The sequence below is a fragment of the Rhamphochromis longiceps genome, linkage group LG3 (assembly GCF_057381845.1).
Source record: "Rhamphochromis longiceps isolate RC_006_pf linkage group LG3, R_longiceps_female_GT1.1, whole genome shotgun sequence".
NCBI lineage: Eukaryota > Metazoa > Chordata > Actinopteri > Cichliformes > Cichlidae > Rhamphochromis > Rhamphochromis longiceps.
The window spans coordinates 54790942-54809747 of NC_140559.1; the positions used below are offsets into that span (position 1 = coordinate 54790942).

The 18806-nt window shown below is 43.8% G+C and overlaps 2 protein-coding genes across 3 annotated transcripts in view; one reads left to right on the top strand and one right to left on the bottom strand.

Annotated features, from left to right (window-relative positions):
• Window positions 1-1362: 1362 nt before the first annotated feature.
• wrap53 (WD repeat containing, antisense to TP53) lies at window positions 1363-14908 on the bottom strand. 2 transcript variants are annotated; one of them, XM_085400405.1, is made up of 11 exons: window positions 14694-14908; window positions 13798-14243; window positions 13537-13693; window positions 11507-11602; window positions 9620-9728; window positions 8892-8980; window positions 7031-7254; window positions 4280-4491; window positions 2964-3067; window positions 2683-2826; window positions 1363-1895 (listed from the first exon to the last, which is right to left on the bottom strand). In XM_085400405.1, the coding sequence occupies exons 2-11, from the start codon at window positions 14063-14065 to the stop codon at window positions 1670-1672; spliced, it is 1629 nt and encodes a 542-aa protein (XP_085256531.1). In that variant the 5' UTR covers window positions 14066-14243; window positions 14694-14908; the 3' UTR covers window positions 1363-1669. The 2 variants fall into 2 exon arrangements, with proteins under 2 accessions (XP_085256531.1, XP_085256530.1); XM_085400404.1 differs by having other exon boundaries at window positions 13537-13699.
• LOC146675311 (zinc finger MYM-type protein 1-like) overlaps window positions 10614-18806 on the top strand; it is a 75261-nt gene continuing 67068 nt past the window's right edge. Inside the window, exon 1 of the mRNA XM_085400403.1 lies at window positions 10614-10872. The gene's annotated coding sequence lies outside the window, so the exon portion shown is untranslated. The remainder of the gene's footprint in view (window positions 10873-18806) is intronic.

The window sequence follows — 18806 nt, forward strand, 5'->3', positions numbered from 1 at the left end:
CCCTCCGTGTCAGTCATCACCCCACTCACTCTTCACTCTGGTGGGGCTGAGATACGGACGGGTCCAGAGCAGACAAACAGGCAGCAATCGCTACACCACTCGATTATTTATTTCTCTTATTTAAAACCTTTTTTTTTTTATGTGCCCCCAATTTTCCGTCTTGTCGTCTTTCTGCCTACTTTCCTCTCCCAAGGCGGAGACGGTCGCTAAGCAACCCGCACAACACAACACTGCAGCTCTCCAACTTGGCTCAGCGCTCGCCGTGCCCCTGTGGTTTCAGACAATCAAATACACGGGTGCGTGCGAGTGTGCGTGCACGTGCTCGCACAGAAAGCGTGTGTGAAAGGTGAAAGCTATGAATAGTTTCCATCTCATAAGCAAAAGCCAACAGTCCCTTTAGCTTTTAAGAGCTGCCTCTTGACTCGAGTGCGGCATCATCTTGCATTCATTGAGGATTTATTGCAGGGCATCCAACTCTGAACCGCCTTCCACTGAAAACGCAAAAATGAGTGAGGCTGCGAATCTGTGGAAACGTGCTTTTAATTCATTTGAATAAAACCAGCAGACAGCTCCCTGTTGTGCACGGAGGCGTCCATCTCCAGACTTATCTTCAAGGACAACGCGATTCATAACAGAGTACAAATTTGTGTAGAAATAATAGCTACAAAATTATAGCTCCCATTGCTTGGCAACATATCTGAATGAATGAATAAATCAAGCAACCGACACAGGCTTTAAAAAGTGATCGATTTAATCAGTGTAAAGATCCAAGGCTTTGGTTGGAGCACGCTGAGCTTCTCACCAACCTGCAAAGACACTACAGGAAAGCGCACCCCGGTAACAACGCGAGCATTCGACAAACGGCTGCAAGTATTAATGCAATTAATCAAACACAATGTCTTCTGAGCTGCTAGCACCACTCGCACGGTACAAAAGCACCACAACCAGTAGGAGGAAAACAAAAAGGAAAGAGCACATTTCAAGCAGCAGCTGCTAATTACAAGACTTTCACAGATTGTTTTTGAAGTTACATTCAAAAAAAAGGAGAATCGTCATCACGGCTTTACAAAAATATACATTTGTGGGCATGCACGGAGCAACGCTACCTGTCGCGTCTGGCACTTTAAAAAAGAAGCTAAAACCAGGAGATCCCCGTCACTTTACAAAAGCGAAAACTTGAGAACAAATGGCACTTACTGTAACTATAGCAGTGAAAGATCTCCGGGGAAGCATCGCAGCTACACGCACACGTAAACAAACGCTCCCGCCGACACGGCCGAGAGCCGAGGCGCGATCAGCAGACACGCACGCACGGACACAGTGAGAGGATTTCACTTCCACCACATGTATTCTTATTCAGGAAGTAGAGTCTCTACTAAAATGAAATAAAGGTAAATGTTTAAGAAGAGGCTGGTTATATTTGATTGTAATGTCCTAACGTCTCCTTAGAAAACACACCTCTTATCTCAGCATTAAGGCTTTAAAGAACCTCTTAACTTTTGGCTTTGACATTAACCTTTTTTTTTCCACGTTCTGGTGAAGTTGGCAGTAAACTACAAACAAACAGCCCGCTGACGCTCTATTTGTACAAACCAAAATCAGCTTTACACACAAACATCACATGGCATGTGTAACTCGATTTGTATCAGCTGAGTGCAGTGACAGATATTCAGGCCTCTGCTGCTGTAGTGCTCTGGTCTTGGCTCCCTTCAGCGGCAGGGCTAAGCGGTCCCGCCCACCACAGGGTCAGGACATTGTCCTGCCGGGTGTCTTGCTGTGACATCACAGCACCGCTCCCCTCCGTGTCAGAGGCCGAGTCACCCTCGCTGTCGCCGGGCCACGGGAACTGCCGCTGGCCGCTGGATGTTGCCAGCAGCGGCATGAAGGGATGGATACTGTAGAAGAAGAAGAGGAGAAGGACGGAGCAGCAGAGGGGGGCAGAGAGAAGATCCAGGAAGGGACAAATGAAAATAATGGCGTGATAAGCTGTGGAAAAAAAACTGTTTCTGCTAGCGTGACATGACTGGACTTTCAGCTATTGCACATGCAGCATCACGCTTGAAAAAAGAAAATGCACGATTCATTTCACAGAAAACAACTGAATTACCTCAGGCTTTGCAACATTTTATACATAACTGCTGCACATTTACACCATCTGTGTTTAATTAAAAGTCAACGTTTCATTTTTAGTACATCATTGGCTTTATTCTCTGCAATCACGTATTCACAATCAAAGCTGTTTTTTGTGCCAGAGTATCCAGAATTATTGAGAAGCTGTGGTTTGGTTTTCACTCTCTGCTCTCACAAAGCAGTGACATGCCTGACTAAAGCCAAAGCTGCTCTGTCACTGAATGTTTTGGATCATTTGTTTTGCCTCCTATGATTTTGTGAAAAATGACTGCATGACCCAAACAGCCTGACACAGCAAAACAGCAGCATAACTGAACAACAGCGTAACATAAGTGAATTAGAAAAAGCTGAAACTTTGTTAATTGCTTTTTATTCAGTTTTGTTTCTACCGAACAACAATGCAGCTGATCAAGATTAGCTTCACCTTTGTAAAATAACACTTTTCCTCTCATGTTAATTATTGAGAAAGATCCACCTTCAGTCTAATATTATAAATGTTTTCATTACTGGAATCTAATCTGTCAGTGAGCTGGATTAGATTAGTAATCATACCTGACTCCGTTGGTGCAGTCCCAGTACGCCTGGAACCTAAGCTGAGGCTGCAGTAGTTCTTCATTACCATCAGGAGGCGCTGTGTGGGTGTCCCATACTGACACCACTCCCTCCGTGTCTCCACTCAGCAGGTACCTGCCAGATCTAAACGCACACAAACAAACACGAGTGGGAATCGGCTAATACGACGATCCTTGCTGCTATTTAACACAGAAAAACCAGACGAATCACATCACACTCATATACAACAGGATCACTGATGCAGTTTCCCTGTTACTTACTGATCGAGGTCAAAGTAGATGCGCTGATTAGTGGCCACGTTCCTTTTAAGAGAAAACACAACTCTTCCCGGCTCTCTTAGGTCCCAGCACAGGATTTCTGGATCCTGCACACACACACAAAAGAATTTCCATGAAATCATTCGTTCCCAAGCCTGGATGCTAACTTTATCCATCACAAACAACTGCCACACAACAAAAGGCAGTCAGAATTTATCTTCACAGCCTGTATATAAAATTTGGACATAGCCACACTAAGGTCATTTTGGGGTTTGAAGCTTTAATATTAACGTTTTTGCCAGCGTTAATGCTTTAGAGCCAGAAGTCAGCACGAGAGAGACTTCCAAGTTAGCTTAAACTAGCTAGCATGGTTAGCAAGCTGCATCAATAGATTTTGTGTGCTACACGCAGTCACTTTCATGCATAACTGTAACAAGCTGATAATTCTTGATTTCACTACTAGAACATGAGCCATAAGCATCTTGAACAGTCTGCACCTCGCGGCGGGACATGCTCGTCAGATAACTTTGGTTAAAAATGTTCCCAAAGGCACAAACTTGGCTAAGTAGTGCAGTTCAGTAGCTGAAATTAGCAGAAGTGAGAACCAGGAATAAAGCAGTCTCTTCCTCAACTTCAGCACTGACTAATGTCCAAGTTTGAAAAACCCAAAGATCATCAATGATGGAGAAGCTCAGGTTGATCATGATCAAATCACAAGTCACTGGGAAAGCAGCAAATATGCCATTTACCAACATCTACCATTTACCAACATCTGTAGTTTTTCAGCCTCAGGTTTTGCCACTTGATAAAGCTTCAAAAAGCCAAACTTTTTGTCCAATTTCTGTTCTGAGGGTTGAAAACTCAAACACACATCTCTTCAGAGGACACAGAGTACTTACAATAATCATAGATAAAACAATAAAACAAGAACTATCAGACTTTTGATTGATAGCTATTACTTTCAATGGGAGCTCTATTAAATTTAGGACCTACCATTAATCTTCCTTACACACTGCCTTGATATCATTTCTTCAGATTAGAGCGAACCTGTAGCTGAATTAGCTGGCATACAGTTTGCAGCAGGAGAATAATGTTAGATGCTAGCTTAAATATTTCATTTTAAGTTGCTGACACATGCTGAGAGGACTGAGTATCATGTAAAGCTTTACATCATACTTGTGTATTTATATTGTGCAAAGCAACATCAGTTACCTGCTTAACACCCAAACACAACTGATAGTTTGTGTGTGTTCAGCAGCGATTGTTACCTTCGGGTATCTCTCTGCTTGAAGCTGTGTGCGAGTCTGTTCGTGCGTTACCTTGCGGCCGCCGGTGTACAGGTAGTTGCCGTCGGGGGAGAAGAGCAGATGGGTGAGACCTCCGTGGTGACGGGTCGGCAGCAGAGCCAGCAGGGTGCCGTCCTGGCAGGAGTAGAGGCCAGCGCAGCGGGAGTAAGAGCCACAGGCGTAAACAGATTGGCAAGGGCTGAAGCCAAAGCAGGAGATGATGCCACTCTGGCCTTGCTTTTTCACTGCGGTGAGGACAAGAGAGAGCATTTGGCAGCGCTTTCAGCACTTTATAGTTCACAGGACACAATTTGCAGTCTCGTCGACTCAAAGTTGACTTTTTGGCAGTTCAGACATTCCGGAGTCTGTCCATAAAAGCAACAGATTTCTCAGTGATTACACCAGTGAGCCAACGGATTACAATCTCAAGGTGATGATGGTGTGTGTTAGTTAAAGCCTTTGCTGGATCTGCCTCTGCCAATTTAGAAAAAGTCGTTCAAGTACATTTAAAAAAAAAAAAAGAGCTTCCAGTGAAATGATGCCATATGAATGTGAGACGGAGGAAAGAAATGCATCACAGTAAACATTGTGTTCTCCTTGGTTTTTGTCAGAAGTACATAATAAAAACGCTCCTTGTCAGTTTGTTCAAGGAGGCTTCAGCCTGTGAGATGTGACAGCCAGCTGTCAAACAGCAACTCACTGAAAACAAGAAACAACCGACTTCACATTATCCTCCCTCTCACGTCTGTTTACTGTCTAAGGGTTTCAATTTCTCACAATATTTCTTGTGAATCCCAAAACGTTGATTCTGTTCATCTGGACGAAGCGTTTGGTCACTCATGCGAGCGGCTTCTTCAGTCTCAGCTGACTGCACGTTTCCCCAACCTTATAAACCGACCAAGTGTGTGAACTGTGTCTTAATTCCACATATTTCACATACGAGGGTCAGTACTACAGGCAGAAACATGGGTTCCCCAGTTTCACCCATTGTGGCCAATTTGTATATGGAAGAAGTGGAAAAGAGGGTTTTGTTATCCTACCCTGGGACACCACCAAGCCATTGGTTCAGGTATGTGGATGACACCTGAGGGAAAAATCAAATCTCAGGACGTACCACAATTCATGGATCACATTAATTCTGTGGACCGACACACCAAATTCACCAGGGAGGATATAAAAAGTGTTAGCCGTCTTAGACTGTGAGATTTCCATCAGTAATGGGGGACATCTAAAAGCTGACGTGTACCGTAAACCTACACATACGGATCAGTATCTAAGGTTTGACTCTCATCATCCACTGGAGCACAAACTGGGTGTCATCAGGACGCTACAACACAGAGCGAACACCATCCCCACAGACACAGCGGCCAGGGAGGCAGAAGAACAGCACATCAAGAAGGCCCTGAGTAAATGTGGTTATCCCAGCTGGACCTTTGTCAAAGCTGGGAAGGCACCTAAAGAAAGCTCCAGCCGATCCAGGACAGAAGGACAACCGCTGCCTAAACTATAACCTGTAGTGATCCCATGTGTGTCAGGAGTATTGGAGCAGTTGAGACGCATTTTCGCTAAACACTTTCAAACCCCAAAACACGCTGCACCCAAAATTTGTCACCCCAAGGATCAGGTCCCCCGACACAAACAGAGTAATGTAGTGTACGCTGTTAAGTGCCAGGAGGATTTCTACATCTGGGAAACAAAACAACCCTAGGCTAAGTAGTGTTCTGTGTTGTCCTAACTCGTCAGGCCAGAACTCCACAGTCTATTTCCACCTACAGGCCAGCGGACACTTTGAATGATGAGGATGTAACATCCTGGACAGGGAGGAACGCTGGTTTGAGCGCAGAGTCAAGGAGACCATTTACATGAAAAGGGAAAGACCATCTCTGAATCGAGGAGGGGCCTAAGGGTACATCTGTCACCATCTTACAATGCTGTGATTGCAGCCATTGCATCAATGACCAGTGGTCATGGATCATTGGTGATGACAATATGCAACTTAATGATTTAGACTGACTGTCCATGGTTTGCCACTGGTGCTAGTTTCAGTTATTATGCAAATACTAGGAGAAACCTGCAGTCAGCTGAGACCGAAGCAGTCATTTGGATGAGTGAACAAACCTCTTCCACTGAAAACGCTTCATCGAGATGAACAGAACCTTTTAGGATTTACTTACCTGGACGATCGAGCATGCATCACGACATTTCTTGTGAACACTATTTATTTATAGCTGCATTTTTGAGTGTCGTTGAAGTTTGCTCACAATCAGCAAAACATCCAACACAGAATGCGTTAAAAATGACGCTGCTGGTAACAGTATCATCAGAAAGTCAGTGTCTCACTGCAAACTGACACTTCTTCAGTCACTCTGACAGCAGGACTTCACCGCTGTGAAGGAACAATGTGTTTATAGCACAAGGGTGTAACCTTAAAGCAGTGTTTCTCAAATGTGGTAACAGTATCCCTGAGGGAACTCCAATTTAATATCCTTGTTTTCAGTACAGTCGTTAACTGCTGTAAAACCTCACACAGGAAGAAAGCAATAAACACAATCACACCGGCTGTGAGCAGGAGGCCAGCTTCTAATATTTTAATGAAAAAAAGACAAACTCAATTTGTGGTTGAAATGTAGCAGCTGAAAGCGCGAAGAAAGAGGTGATACACATATTTGTGTTTGGCCTGATGAAATGAAACGAAAAGATGTTAAATGGGTTTTACGTCACCCGATTGAGGAAAGCTCATCGACAAGCTTCAAGGTGAAAGCCGATGAGACGTTGACGACTGACCTATTGTGGGTCGCTCCTCACAGTCTCTGCCCGGGCGCTCGGTGTGGAAGACCCTGACCATTTTGTCAAACCCGCAGTAGAGCTGCGCGCCATCTGGAGAGAAGCACAGCGAGTGAGCTGCCGTCAGCTCGTCCAGGTGATTGTAGGGTCGGAAGCTGGCTCGCACCTCCCCGTAAAATGCATCCCACACATGGACGGGGTTGTCACGGCTACTGCTGGCTAGACTGAAGAAGAGGAGGTCGAAATAAATAAATATGAATGAATGATTTAGAAATGAATGAGATGAACAAACTGAGCTAACGGAGGGAACAACTAACATGTGCTGCAAAACAAACATACAGCTACATGCTTCGCCTCATTATGAAGACAAGGCCGCAGCACATTCTTATTGATCCGCATCAGGGCCAAAGACTGAGCCATGCCTTTTTAACTCTAATTATTGAGCACTGAACAAACGCTGAAACATCACTGCCGCTCAATTAGACAAAGGAAATGAGCCCCCGCCGCTGCTGCCGTGTTCTGTTATGGCCCCTGTGAGCCGCGGCTTTATTCCAGAGCAGGGAAATGCCCAATTATAATGCTAGACTGCTGCTAGCTTGGAGCCATGCCTAGAACTCAGCGCAACTTAACCGAGCCATAACAGGGGCCCTTATTCCCTCTCTACAGGAGGGGCATCAACAACACACGGCTTTTGGCAGGCAGATAGTTCAAGGAGCGCAGAGGGAGAAACAAAACAGCGATGTGAAAAGAGGGAGAGAAAGGGTAAGCAGGAGACATGGCTCTCCTGCTTTGCTAGATGTTTTCTTTTAATCGTCACAACCGCAATCTTTTATCTGACTGCTACAGTCAGTCGGTGTACTCTGTCCGACCACCTGACTGCGCCCTGCAGGAGCTCCTGTTTGATAGATGGCAGCGATCTGAAGACAATCACGAGTGTTTGCTGTCAGTTTCCATCAGCATTTGGATTATAGACACGACTCGAGCGCTTCCCTGCCCGCGAGACTTTTGTTGATGATTTTGGTTTGTCCAGCTCCAGACCCTCACCCACTAACATGGTGAAAGCTGTACGATGTGAGGATGTCGGTGCCAGTTCTGGGCCTTGATCCACTCAACTGCGCGAGGGTCTGACTGAAGGATGATGGGAGTTGGGGGAGTTGGGGCTGAAGGGTAACACACCACGAAAACTGCTGGCAACCTGACCTCGGCTCATTAGCTCAGCCTTACTTCTCTCACCGCAGACGATAAGCAGCCTTCACAGCGACGGCTGGATGCTGCTGATGCTAACTTTCCTTCACAGCACACACACACCAACACTCAGTGATGTCATAATTGCCACATACTTGCTAGAGTGCACCCTTCTAAACACAAAAAAAGGAGAAGGAGATGAGAAGCAAAGCCTCGAGTCAGGGATTCACGAGGCCCTTTAGGTGTTGTCTGGACTCAGGAGTGCTGTTAGCGGGCTGAATCGCACTGTGGGCCTCAAACAGGCGAGCGGATTGCGACGAGGCGGACGAGACGCAGGCCAACTCTTCACTCGTAATGAGAGACATCAGAAAGCTTTTACAGCTTCCCTCCTTGCAGGCAGCCAGCTTCCACAACCGCTGAACATACCTCTGGGATCAAAGAATGAGACACAAGACTACAACAAAATCTTCTGCATTCAGACAGTCTATTAGACACACTGCAGCACAAAGAAAAGCCGACAAATTCACCGGGAACCCGATCCAACCACCCGAGATTAGAAACTGACACAAAACACAACCCGGTGCTTTTTTCAGTGTATACACATTTCACCGTCTCCAAGGTGGACTTGAAGCGAGAGGCTTAGGGAATAGTTTGAAAAAGACCAGGTTCAGCTCACAAGCACGTGTCCGGCTCCAAAGAGTTCATCTTGGGGTACCAGCAGTAGTCATAGATGGTGTCTCCTTCTGCCATCCGCAGCACTGGACTCTAGCAGAGAATAAAAGAAAAGACAGACAGTCAGTAACAGAGGGACTGAGACCTCCTGCATTAAGAAATGTAGGCCAAAGGCATCAGCTCTGAGGCTGACACTAAATAAGTGGCTACCCAGAAAAATTCAATTTCAAAAGCCAGTGGAAGCATGCGAGAAACAGAGCAATCAACAGTCAATCTTCTCCTCTCATTACAAAGGCTGCGAGATTTCAACTAGAGAAAATGGATTATATTTCAATTATTTTTGTTCAGTGATCCCAATCAAACCAGCTTGTAATACAATTAAAAGATCGGCTCACTACTTGACATTTCGCCCCGACCAAAACACAAAGTCCATTTTATTCCCACAGATTAATCTTCACTAACGCGTTTTATCAGGCAGACGTCTCAAAGGATTTTTGTTTATTGCAACAAAAAGCAAAACTGACGTTTAGTAATAACCTTCATAAACAGGGAAGCTCCAGATTAGACTGAGACTGCTGACCTTTACAAATGAAGGAGTCTTTATAGCTACGTTCATCTTTCAACTGAATTTAAATCCATAAAATAATGAATATTTGCTCTAACATTTGTTTGTTGCTTTCTCATTTCCCGTCGCCTGTCCGGCCCCCGATGGCAAGCTATTTGTGTACTCACCATTTCAGGAAGCAAGTCCCAGTTGTAGCTGTAAATCTCTGGAGGGATGTTGTACACTCGGAGGACATTGTCTGCACTGTTTGTCAGGATACAAGAACCATCAGGAGCCCTAGGTAAGAGGAAGAGGAGGGATGACAGATCATTAAAGACTAGAACAACAAGTACTCGGGCTGGGTTTGTGTGCATGTTAAAGTAACACAAAACACACATATAATACTAACATATATGCAGCTGCACTATAGCATGTAAGCAGCTCGTACACAGACAACTGTATTTATAGCATTAATTAAAGAAAACTGACCTTTTCTGGGTCAGAAAGGTAAAGCAGAAGTGTTATAACTAGGGATGGGTACCGGTGTCCGGTGCCATGATGGCACCGGTTCTGACATAAACGGTAGTAACCAGACCGAAAAGCAGCGCACATTTCGGTGCTTTATTTCGGTGCTTTTTTTTCCTGAGCTGTGATACACTTCTAGCCAATCATTTTACGTTTCCCAGGATAGTAGGCGGGGCCAGGTACGTACGTTCAGTTAGAGCAGAGCTACAGATTAAAAATGTCCAAGGCGAAGCGGTCAAAAGTCTGGTTGTACTTCACAGCAAAATATGCAAACTCAGCAGCAACAAGTGCTTTAAGCTGATACTGTGATACTGTCAAAGGAGGTAACACCTCGAATCCGATGAAACACCTGGCGACGCATAGCGTTTTTTTTAAAAGCCGAGAAATGCGCCGTATTTGATAGCTTGCTGCGAGACCTCACACTGTGCACGTTGGGTGGGTTGCCAGTTATCGGACCCGGAGCAACATCCCCCAAAAACCCGAAGAATAGAGTCCTGGCCCCTAGCCCTGCCAGTGTAGCAGAAATGATGACGGATGATGATGATGCAGCAGCAGCCGTTCTTCTCTGCGTGAGTAGCTTCATGTTGTTCGTGTGTAATTTACGTTGAGTAGGCTAACCACGTTATGACATTAATGCATGTGAGGTGAACTAGCAAACATCATCATAGCTACATGCGGCTGTCCTCTTGTTTGATGGCAGATACTCCCTTCACCCTGGCCAAAAGGGCTAAAATGACCAAAGAAAAAGTGGGAAACAGCTGAACATGAGAGGTTTTTGGACAAAGTTTGTGTTTTTTTTCCATTGATTAAGCACTGCTTCCAGCCAAGAGTGATACCATATATGCCCCATAGCTGCAGAAAAGGCTAACATTGTTATCTTTTTACAAAAACAAAACAAAACAGCTGAACATGAGAGGTTTTTGGACAAAGTTTGTGTTCTCCATTCTTTAAGCACCGGTTCGAGCACCGTTTAAGCACCGGCACCGTTTCAAAAGTACCGATTTGGCACCGGTATCGGATAAAACCTAAACGATACCCATCCCTAGTTATAACTGGTACTGGTAGGTTTGAGTCTATTACCCTAATTCTCTCTGGCCTCCAATTAAATATCACATTGATTTTAAAATCCTATAAAATCCTAAATAATATTGCACCTAGCTGTCTTATTTGATCAAAGCTCAGGCTCACAGTGTCAGCCTGCATACTGTTCTGCCCAGACTACATACTAGTACTCTGCCCATTGGAAGCAACCAGTGAGTTCAGGCGTGACATTACTGGGCAGTGTGGTTGTAGCAGCATCTATTGTGCTCATGCAAACAATGATGGAACCTCACATGTTGATCTGATGCCTTTCCGAGAACTCCAAGTCCAGTGGCAAAACTCAAATATAGCGGCACCCCAGTGCTACCTACCTCTCAGCCCCCCTGCAGATGCACACAGTATCCATTTCAAAGCCTTACGTCGCCTTGTTTTTGTGTCTAAGCCCAGTATGTAATAACCATGAATACGCCCCTCGCAATGTTTTCTTCATATATAAAAAAAGAATTTACCATTTGCAGCCTTTCAGGTAGTTCTCCGGCAGGTTGGAGTACTCTGTCCAGGAACCAGTCAGCATTTGAGGGTTCTGGGTAAAATCTAAGCTGAGCCTGGAGACAGAGAGACAAGGACGTCCTTGGTCAGAGAGGCGCTCGCAACAAGCTCACGCACTCCACTAAAAGCTAGAGCTCACATTTATTAGGAGATGAGCACTTAAAGGTTTATAATTGAAGACAATTTTAAAGCTCATTGCTATTTTAGGCACACATCATCCAATGAAGTCCCTAGCCTCAGTCAAACACGCTCTGTGTATAAAACACAGTGGAAACTTCCAAGTAATAAGCTGCTTCATTTACACACAGTGACACTACAGCTGATTGTTAATTAGATTTCTATTAGTTGACTACATTATTTTTCATCCTGGGTCATTTTCTCCAAATTTTAGCATAATGATGTCTGACAGCCTCAAAATGATGAATCAGTTAATGCTCTGGTGCTTTTAGCTGCCCCACTTAAACACGAGTGTCAATTAAAAAAGCACTTCTCAACATCTAACAACACATTACTAAACACGACACTCTCACTGTCACTGATAAACTTTAAGCTTCAAACACATGTTGACTGCATTGATTGGACTGTTAATTATTTCATCTGTTCACAGTCTCCACCCACTCAGCCAAGTTCTGCACTGCTTACATAGTTGGTGGCTGGAGCCTATCGTGGACTCACATAGGTCTAGAGGTTACAGCCTAGACAGGTTGTGCATCCACCACAGAGAGACTGTAACTCTTCATGCACAGAATCACTGATTAACCCCACATGCATGCCTCTGGAGTATGGGAGGACCATACCTGACACATGCTATACGGCCTGTCACCTTAAATTCGTGTTTGATGTTTTATGCAAAGGATTTTGGTTACTTGGCAGATAATTTTAAGGTAGTTGCTAGGCAACATGATGTTGTTACAATGTCCAATACAGATAAGAACCTTCAGAGGCCCAAGATGTACATTTGGTTGCTCAGCGCCGGGTCAAGTAGGAGGAGTTGGGGGACAAACAAACACATAGTCGGAGATTTCATGTATCACAGTATGAAGTAAAGACCCAGTGTTAAACAAAAACCGCTCTAAATGCTCCGTTTCAGACAGGTTCTTCTACTCTTGCGACTTGTATGACAGGGAATACCACTGTTATGGTCATTTCAGGGGCGCAGCTCTGGCTGTGAGTACAGAAGCCCCGCCCACCTGTTGTTCACAAGGATAGCTACTGTGAAGCTACCTGCTGGTTTTTGAAGTCCTGCACTAAAGCCACGAGATGAGCGTTTCCACTGTCGCCATCTTGGGTGCAACAGGCCAGATGAGATTGTTCCTAGACCTTGAAACTGCACACTCACTGGTTGATTCTTTTGATTGAAAAGTCATTAGCCAATAGTCTAAGGAGCTTAGAAAGAAAAGCGTCTGGACTTCTTTAAGTTGCTTGAAGACGTTTCACCTCTCATCCAAGAAGCTTCTTCAGTTCTAGGGTCAAATGGTGGAGAGTCCCAGATTTAAGCCCTGTGGGAGTGTCCCCCCGAGAGGGACAAAAGGACCCCCTATTGATCCTCTACCTAATGACATGAGCCAAGGTGTGAAAATGATTAGACTACGATGACCTGGATGACTGAGAACCTTCACAGACTCATTAGCCAATGAGCATGCAACTCTAAACCATAAGACCTTTTCTCTCTCTCAATTCAATGCAGTCCAAAATAACCAACTGCGCCCATTAACTTCTGCACTGGCTTCCTTTTGTTTTTACCTGAAAAAGACAAATTTACCAGCTATGCAAATTGTAACATAAAAAAAGGGTGTAAGAAAAATTAAAAAGTAAACTTCATACTTTTAAAAATATTTTTCAGATGATATCTTCTGTGTTCATCTGCTACAATCTCTTCTAGCAGTTTCTGCCTTTTTATGAATGCGCATCTTGTATCTCAACTCTGCCTAAATATTGCAAACTTACTCTACGTTTAAATCTACAAATAAACCTTTTTTCTTCCACGTACTGTTGTCCGTCACCGGGGCTCTCTGCAGATCCATCACCGTTGTGTTCCTCCTCTGGTTTTGGCCCTTCTTCTCCATTTTGATGGTATTCTTCTTCTTCCCCGATGACTACTACCTCTTTCCCACTATGACCTCCCTCCTCACACTGCAGCAGGTCTCCTGTTCCTGACAGCAGAAGCCAGATTAAACACAGGTCATCTGTAATCTTAATTTATATTAATATATGCATATAATCATGAATTAAAACAGACACAGTCCTGTACCTTCTGCTGTTTGGGCTGGCATTCCCTGCAGCGAGCTAGGCTGTGTTGGTGTTTCTTCATGCCTCTGACCAGGCTCCACAACCTGATCCTGCCCCACGCCCTCCTCACTCATCCTCAGCCTCTTGGCAGATGGCGAAGCCCCTTCCTCTGAGATCTCCCCTGCACCTCCAGGCAGTAAAGGTGGAGGCTGTTGAGGGGGCTCATTATCTGCTTCGGAGTCCTGCCCTGCACCACCTCCACTTTCACCACCTCCCACAGAGTCTGACATCTTTGTTTACCTCCCTCTCTCTCTCTCCCGTGAAGCCCTCCACCCAGCTTTCAAGCGCCCGGTGTCCAGCGGTCGCTGTCAGACGTGGGTGAGGTAGGTGCTACTGGGGTAGTGCTTCCTCCTGCAGTGTGGATGTTTGAGTCTGTTGGGGTACGAGGACATCACAGCACCCACCAGCCTAGGAAACATTGAGTCGAGAAAACATGAAGACGAGAAAAGCGAGACCAACAATGAGCTCGTCAAAACAACGGAAGACCATGATAGCACGTTCACGAAAACCAGGAAAAAAACCGTTAAGTCAGACTGAAGATAAAGTGAACGTGCAGCTGCTGTGAGGGGAGCACGTCACTGCCTCACAGCACACACCTGTGGCTAGTCGTGACTGCCAGCTGCCTCACCAAACTAGCATACGCGTCTATTTGGTCAAGTTAAAGCTTGAGCGATACATATTACATTCTTTCTACATGTCCACGCACGCCCGGTTGCTATTATACATAATGGATGATTCTGGTAAATAAATCAATTAGCGACATTTGCTTTAGCTTCTTATTGAGCGTCCCTTCACATCGGAGCACACACTTTAGCCCAAGTTAGCATTAGCCTACGTTAGCAATCTGATGCTATATACCTGTGTTGTGGCTTGCCTGGCCTTTAGTTGTGTTCGCGGTTTGGCCGAAAAGCAAAACCCGCAGAATCAAGAGTTTCACCAAAAGCCGGAGAAAAAGACCGAACACACAAAACTAATCGCCGTCTTTCTGCTTCGGGACTTTGTTTCCCTTCACCATCTCATTAGGAGAAGTTGTAAACACTGCGGGCGGCCATGTGCTTCAAACTATCGCGAGAGTTCATTGGACGAGACGCGCTCAGTGAGTGCTGATTCTATTATGTGCGGATAAGCGTGATTCATAACAAGATGTCTTCTTGGTTTTTTACTCAAACTTCATAGATAACCAAAGAACACACACAGAGTCGGTCACAGCTAAATGCTATTTATTTAGTATTTATTTTGTTCTTCAAACAAAAGCCAAACTATTTACACTTCTTTTCAGTTGTTCTTTTCCAAAACATTTTCATTACATGTATGCTGTTATTTTAACAACATTCAACGACATATTAAGTGAAGGAGATGGGCTGACTGGGGTATAACCATGAGTCCATCATTACAGTTGGTGTTACAGTAACCAGCAAAACTGAACCAGGTAATCTTTCCATCTATAGCTTCTATCCTGAAGCAGGCGGGTCAAGCTGCTCATCAACCAGGGTCTTTAGACACAATACTGTGGTTTCTCTGATCATAAAAGCTTTTTTAGTGCAGTAAAATAGACTGATGATTCATCCATCACAGTATAAGCTTTTTAAAAAATGTGATAACATTTAAAGTAATAATTCAATATCAATTCAACAGTTATGACATACCAATGCCAACTGTGGCTACTTCACTTACCTATAGAAGAAAACTGCACACCACACCCACAGTTGATCAGAAACTTTTAACAAGTCTAAACTGACGGTATTCAATAAACATCAGTTTCCATTTGGATAAAAAACTGCATATGTTTGGTTATAAAGAAGGAAAAAACAAACAAACTATAGAATGACTAAAAACACGAATCTCTTAAATTTAATGAGACATACAGAGTAAAGACGTGGTCCGAGAAGACCTTTCAGATTTCAGACACACCACAGCCTGGTCGCTTCCGTATCGATTCAGTGCCATCACTGATGGTCAGCAGCACTATTAGATACACAGATTTTAGTGTCAAACCCCACAAATACTACAAACCATCATGCATGCCTGTTCTTACAAGCACTCATAAGACAAGTGTGAATCACTATGTCAAAACTGTAAAAAGATCCAACTCCTAAAACATTTTATTCCCCTGGAGTGTAAAGAAAACAAATCAATTTGAGGACGACCTGCCATTCTGGTTCAGTTTTGCCGAGGACTGTATCCAACAACAGATACGACACAGCAACAAGCACGTGCTCTGAGATGAACCTCTGCATATCACCCAGTAAGCCCAGCTCCAGGCAGCACAGACTTCAGCCCTTTGTCAAGCCTGCACCTTCAGCAGTAATCTAAATAGGAAATCTCAACGAATCCACACTTTATTTGGATCAAAACGGAAAAAAAAAGGGCAACAAAAATCCAACCACCAGTAAAATTAGATCAACCAAAAAGCCCTCATTGCTCTATTCTTTAGTTAACTAGTATCTTTAAAGTAGATCACATTTACACTTTTATACAGGACAAGTCTGTCAGCGAACAGACGTCTTGTTAAAACGCTCTTTAGAGTACAGTTAACGAGGTGGTTTCCAACTTAAACTGAGAACGTTTTCATTAAGCCATTTCAGACTGAACTATACAATTTAAGGCATGTTGAACAAAGAAATAAAGCAAAAGCCATTATGGAGAAAACTCAAAAACACTAACTTTTACATTATTTACAAAGCTCAGCGTTTATGCTGCTGGGCGTTGATGCTTGTGTGTCTTTGTGTCGTTTGATATTGTGTATCTCTGGTGTGTGTGTGTGTGCATGTGTGTGTAGACATTGTTCCAGAGGAGAGCCAATGTAACTTTAGCTGAGTGTGTGCATGTAGTGTGTCTGCCTGCTCCTTTGGACTTGAGAATTTATGTGACATATGATAGTTTTGTGTTTTGTTTTCAAAAGTCCTTTTTTTCCTTGTACAATTCTTTCAGTTCATCCAGTTCCACAGCAGCAGCCTTTTGCGATGGCTGAGATGTAATCCGGCCACGTCCACCAAAACTCATCCCAGCACACTGTCTCTGACATCTGGGCAGGAGAGCGGCTCATCGGTCCCAATGGCTAGAAGACCTTTAAGACCACCATCCGAGAGTTTTCCGGCTGAGGTGGATGATGAACTTCTGGGCAACGCAAGCCTTTGTATCCTCTTCTTAGATGGAGTGTGGGATTAAATCCTTAACCGAACACTTCCAGCAAAAAGGGGATGAAGAGTTGATAAACCTGCAACTTCATCTGTCCAACGTATAATGCCATTGGCCTGCCCACACTGAGGTCAAAAAAAGTTTCTTAGGGTCTAAGTTCAAAAGGACAGGTTTAGGGTTCACTGGTTCATGGGTTGGCTGTAGATAAGATCCTCCTTGCAGAGGGCAGCAAATAAAGCACAGCCAGACTCCTGTGAAAACACATAGAAAGAGTGCAAGACATAATCAGCAAAACTTGGACACAGGCATTAACAGAGGACAGGACTGTATATAAATGATGGAAGTGGCAACTGTTAAAAGTTCTGTTGTGAAGCTTTGAGCTGAATATTTCCACTGTGGTGTTTTTGTGATGAACAAGGGTCAGTGCTTATTGAGACACCAGGGCATAGACTCACAGGCTACCCCACCTTTTCATGCTAACCGGCACCAAAATTTGTTAAATGAACATAAAGTTTCAGCAAGACTTGAAATGCCCACAAGACCACAAAGTCTTTCACCAGGAAGAACTTTAAATAAGGTCACACTAAAGCTTAGTTTTCTTGTAGCCTTCCAAACGCCCTCTGCTGGACGTTAGCGAGAGAATGCGAGTTACGGCAACGCTACACTGGCTTCACTTTTTATTCTGGCCGCTACATCTAGTTTTATTACAGCCTTACAATGATCATCTACCACAATTTTAACTTGCCATAGTTAATTATCAATTAATTTAACAAATCCATGAAGGTGCGGAAAGCAACCTGTAACTTTACGAAAGCTTCATTGACCAATAATTTTTGTCATAGTTTGTCAGCAACCTTTTTCCTGCTGATGGAAACAAGTCAACTAAATGAAAATGTATGGATACTTCCATCAGCAAATAACAAGATGAAGATATTCTGGAGAGACTAGATCCAATCTGAATCAATTCATTAAATTAAGTAATCTCCTCGTGCAGTGAGGTTAGACGCACAAATTTGATCTTCCCCGGAAACAGTAAGTTCTTTTGTTTTGTTTTTGAGGTGGCGGGAAACGACACAACTCCCATCCTTGTTTCTCATGAAAAAGCAACAATTTTGAGGCTTGAGAGGAAGAGAAGACACATGTACACAGTTCACACGTCAAGGAAAATAAGAGGTTTTGCAAAACGTGTGGAGCGCCGCTCACCAGTAAAAACACGACAAATTCTAGATTTTGGTCAAATCGATTTTAGATTTACTATATTTAGTCAACTAATAGAATTTAGGCAACTAAATTATGACTAAAATTAAAAGTTTTAGTCAACAGACTAAATTTACTGTGAAAATTAACACTGTAGAAAAGCATTAAACAAAAACAAAAAGGATAAAAACAATTAAAATCCTGGAAGAACATCTTACCAATGCCAAGCACTTGTCCTCCGGTAGTCACTCTGCAGCTCTTGAGGCTGTCATCAGTGTCCATCTCTTTACTGTGCGTGTTGATCAAACACTCTTGGTGGGCTCTTTGTAGCCACTGCAACATCCATTTTGATAAGTAGCTATCAGTCAGTCTTGGAGCCACTGCAGCATGGCCACCACCTCAGTCCATGTGGTTTTACGTTCCTTCCCCGATTACTTCAGGGCTACTGGCAAACTAAACTCTCAGCGAGTCCCATCTCAAACTAGATTTAAAAAACAAAAAAAGATTGGTTTTCTTGAAGAACATTCACTCCATATAATCAATGAATTTTCCTTCATCCATTTTGCATTTTTTTCTTTCTACTCTGAAAGGTAATACAAAAATATGGTTATGTACAGGAGGTGGGAGAAGACGAGC

Coding starts and splice junctions, on each gene's coding strand:
- wrap53 (XM_085400404.1), bottom strand. CDS start 14,065: ATGTCAGACTCTGTGGGAGGTGGTGAAAGTGGAGGTGGTGCAGGGCAG. Junction 11,603..13,536: donor AGCCCCGGTGACGGACAACA/GTACGTGGAAGA, acceptor CTCTGTCTCCAG/GCTCAGCTTAGATTTTACCC. Junction 7,255..8,891: donor TTGGAGCCGGACACGTGCTT/GTGAGCTGAACC, acceptor CCTCTTCTTCAG/TCTAGCCAGCAGTAGCCGTG.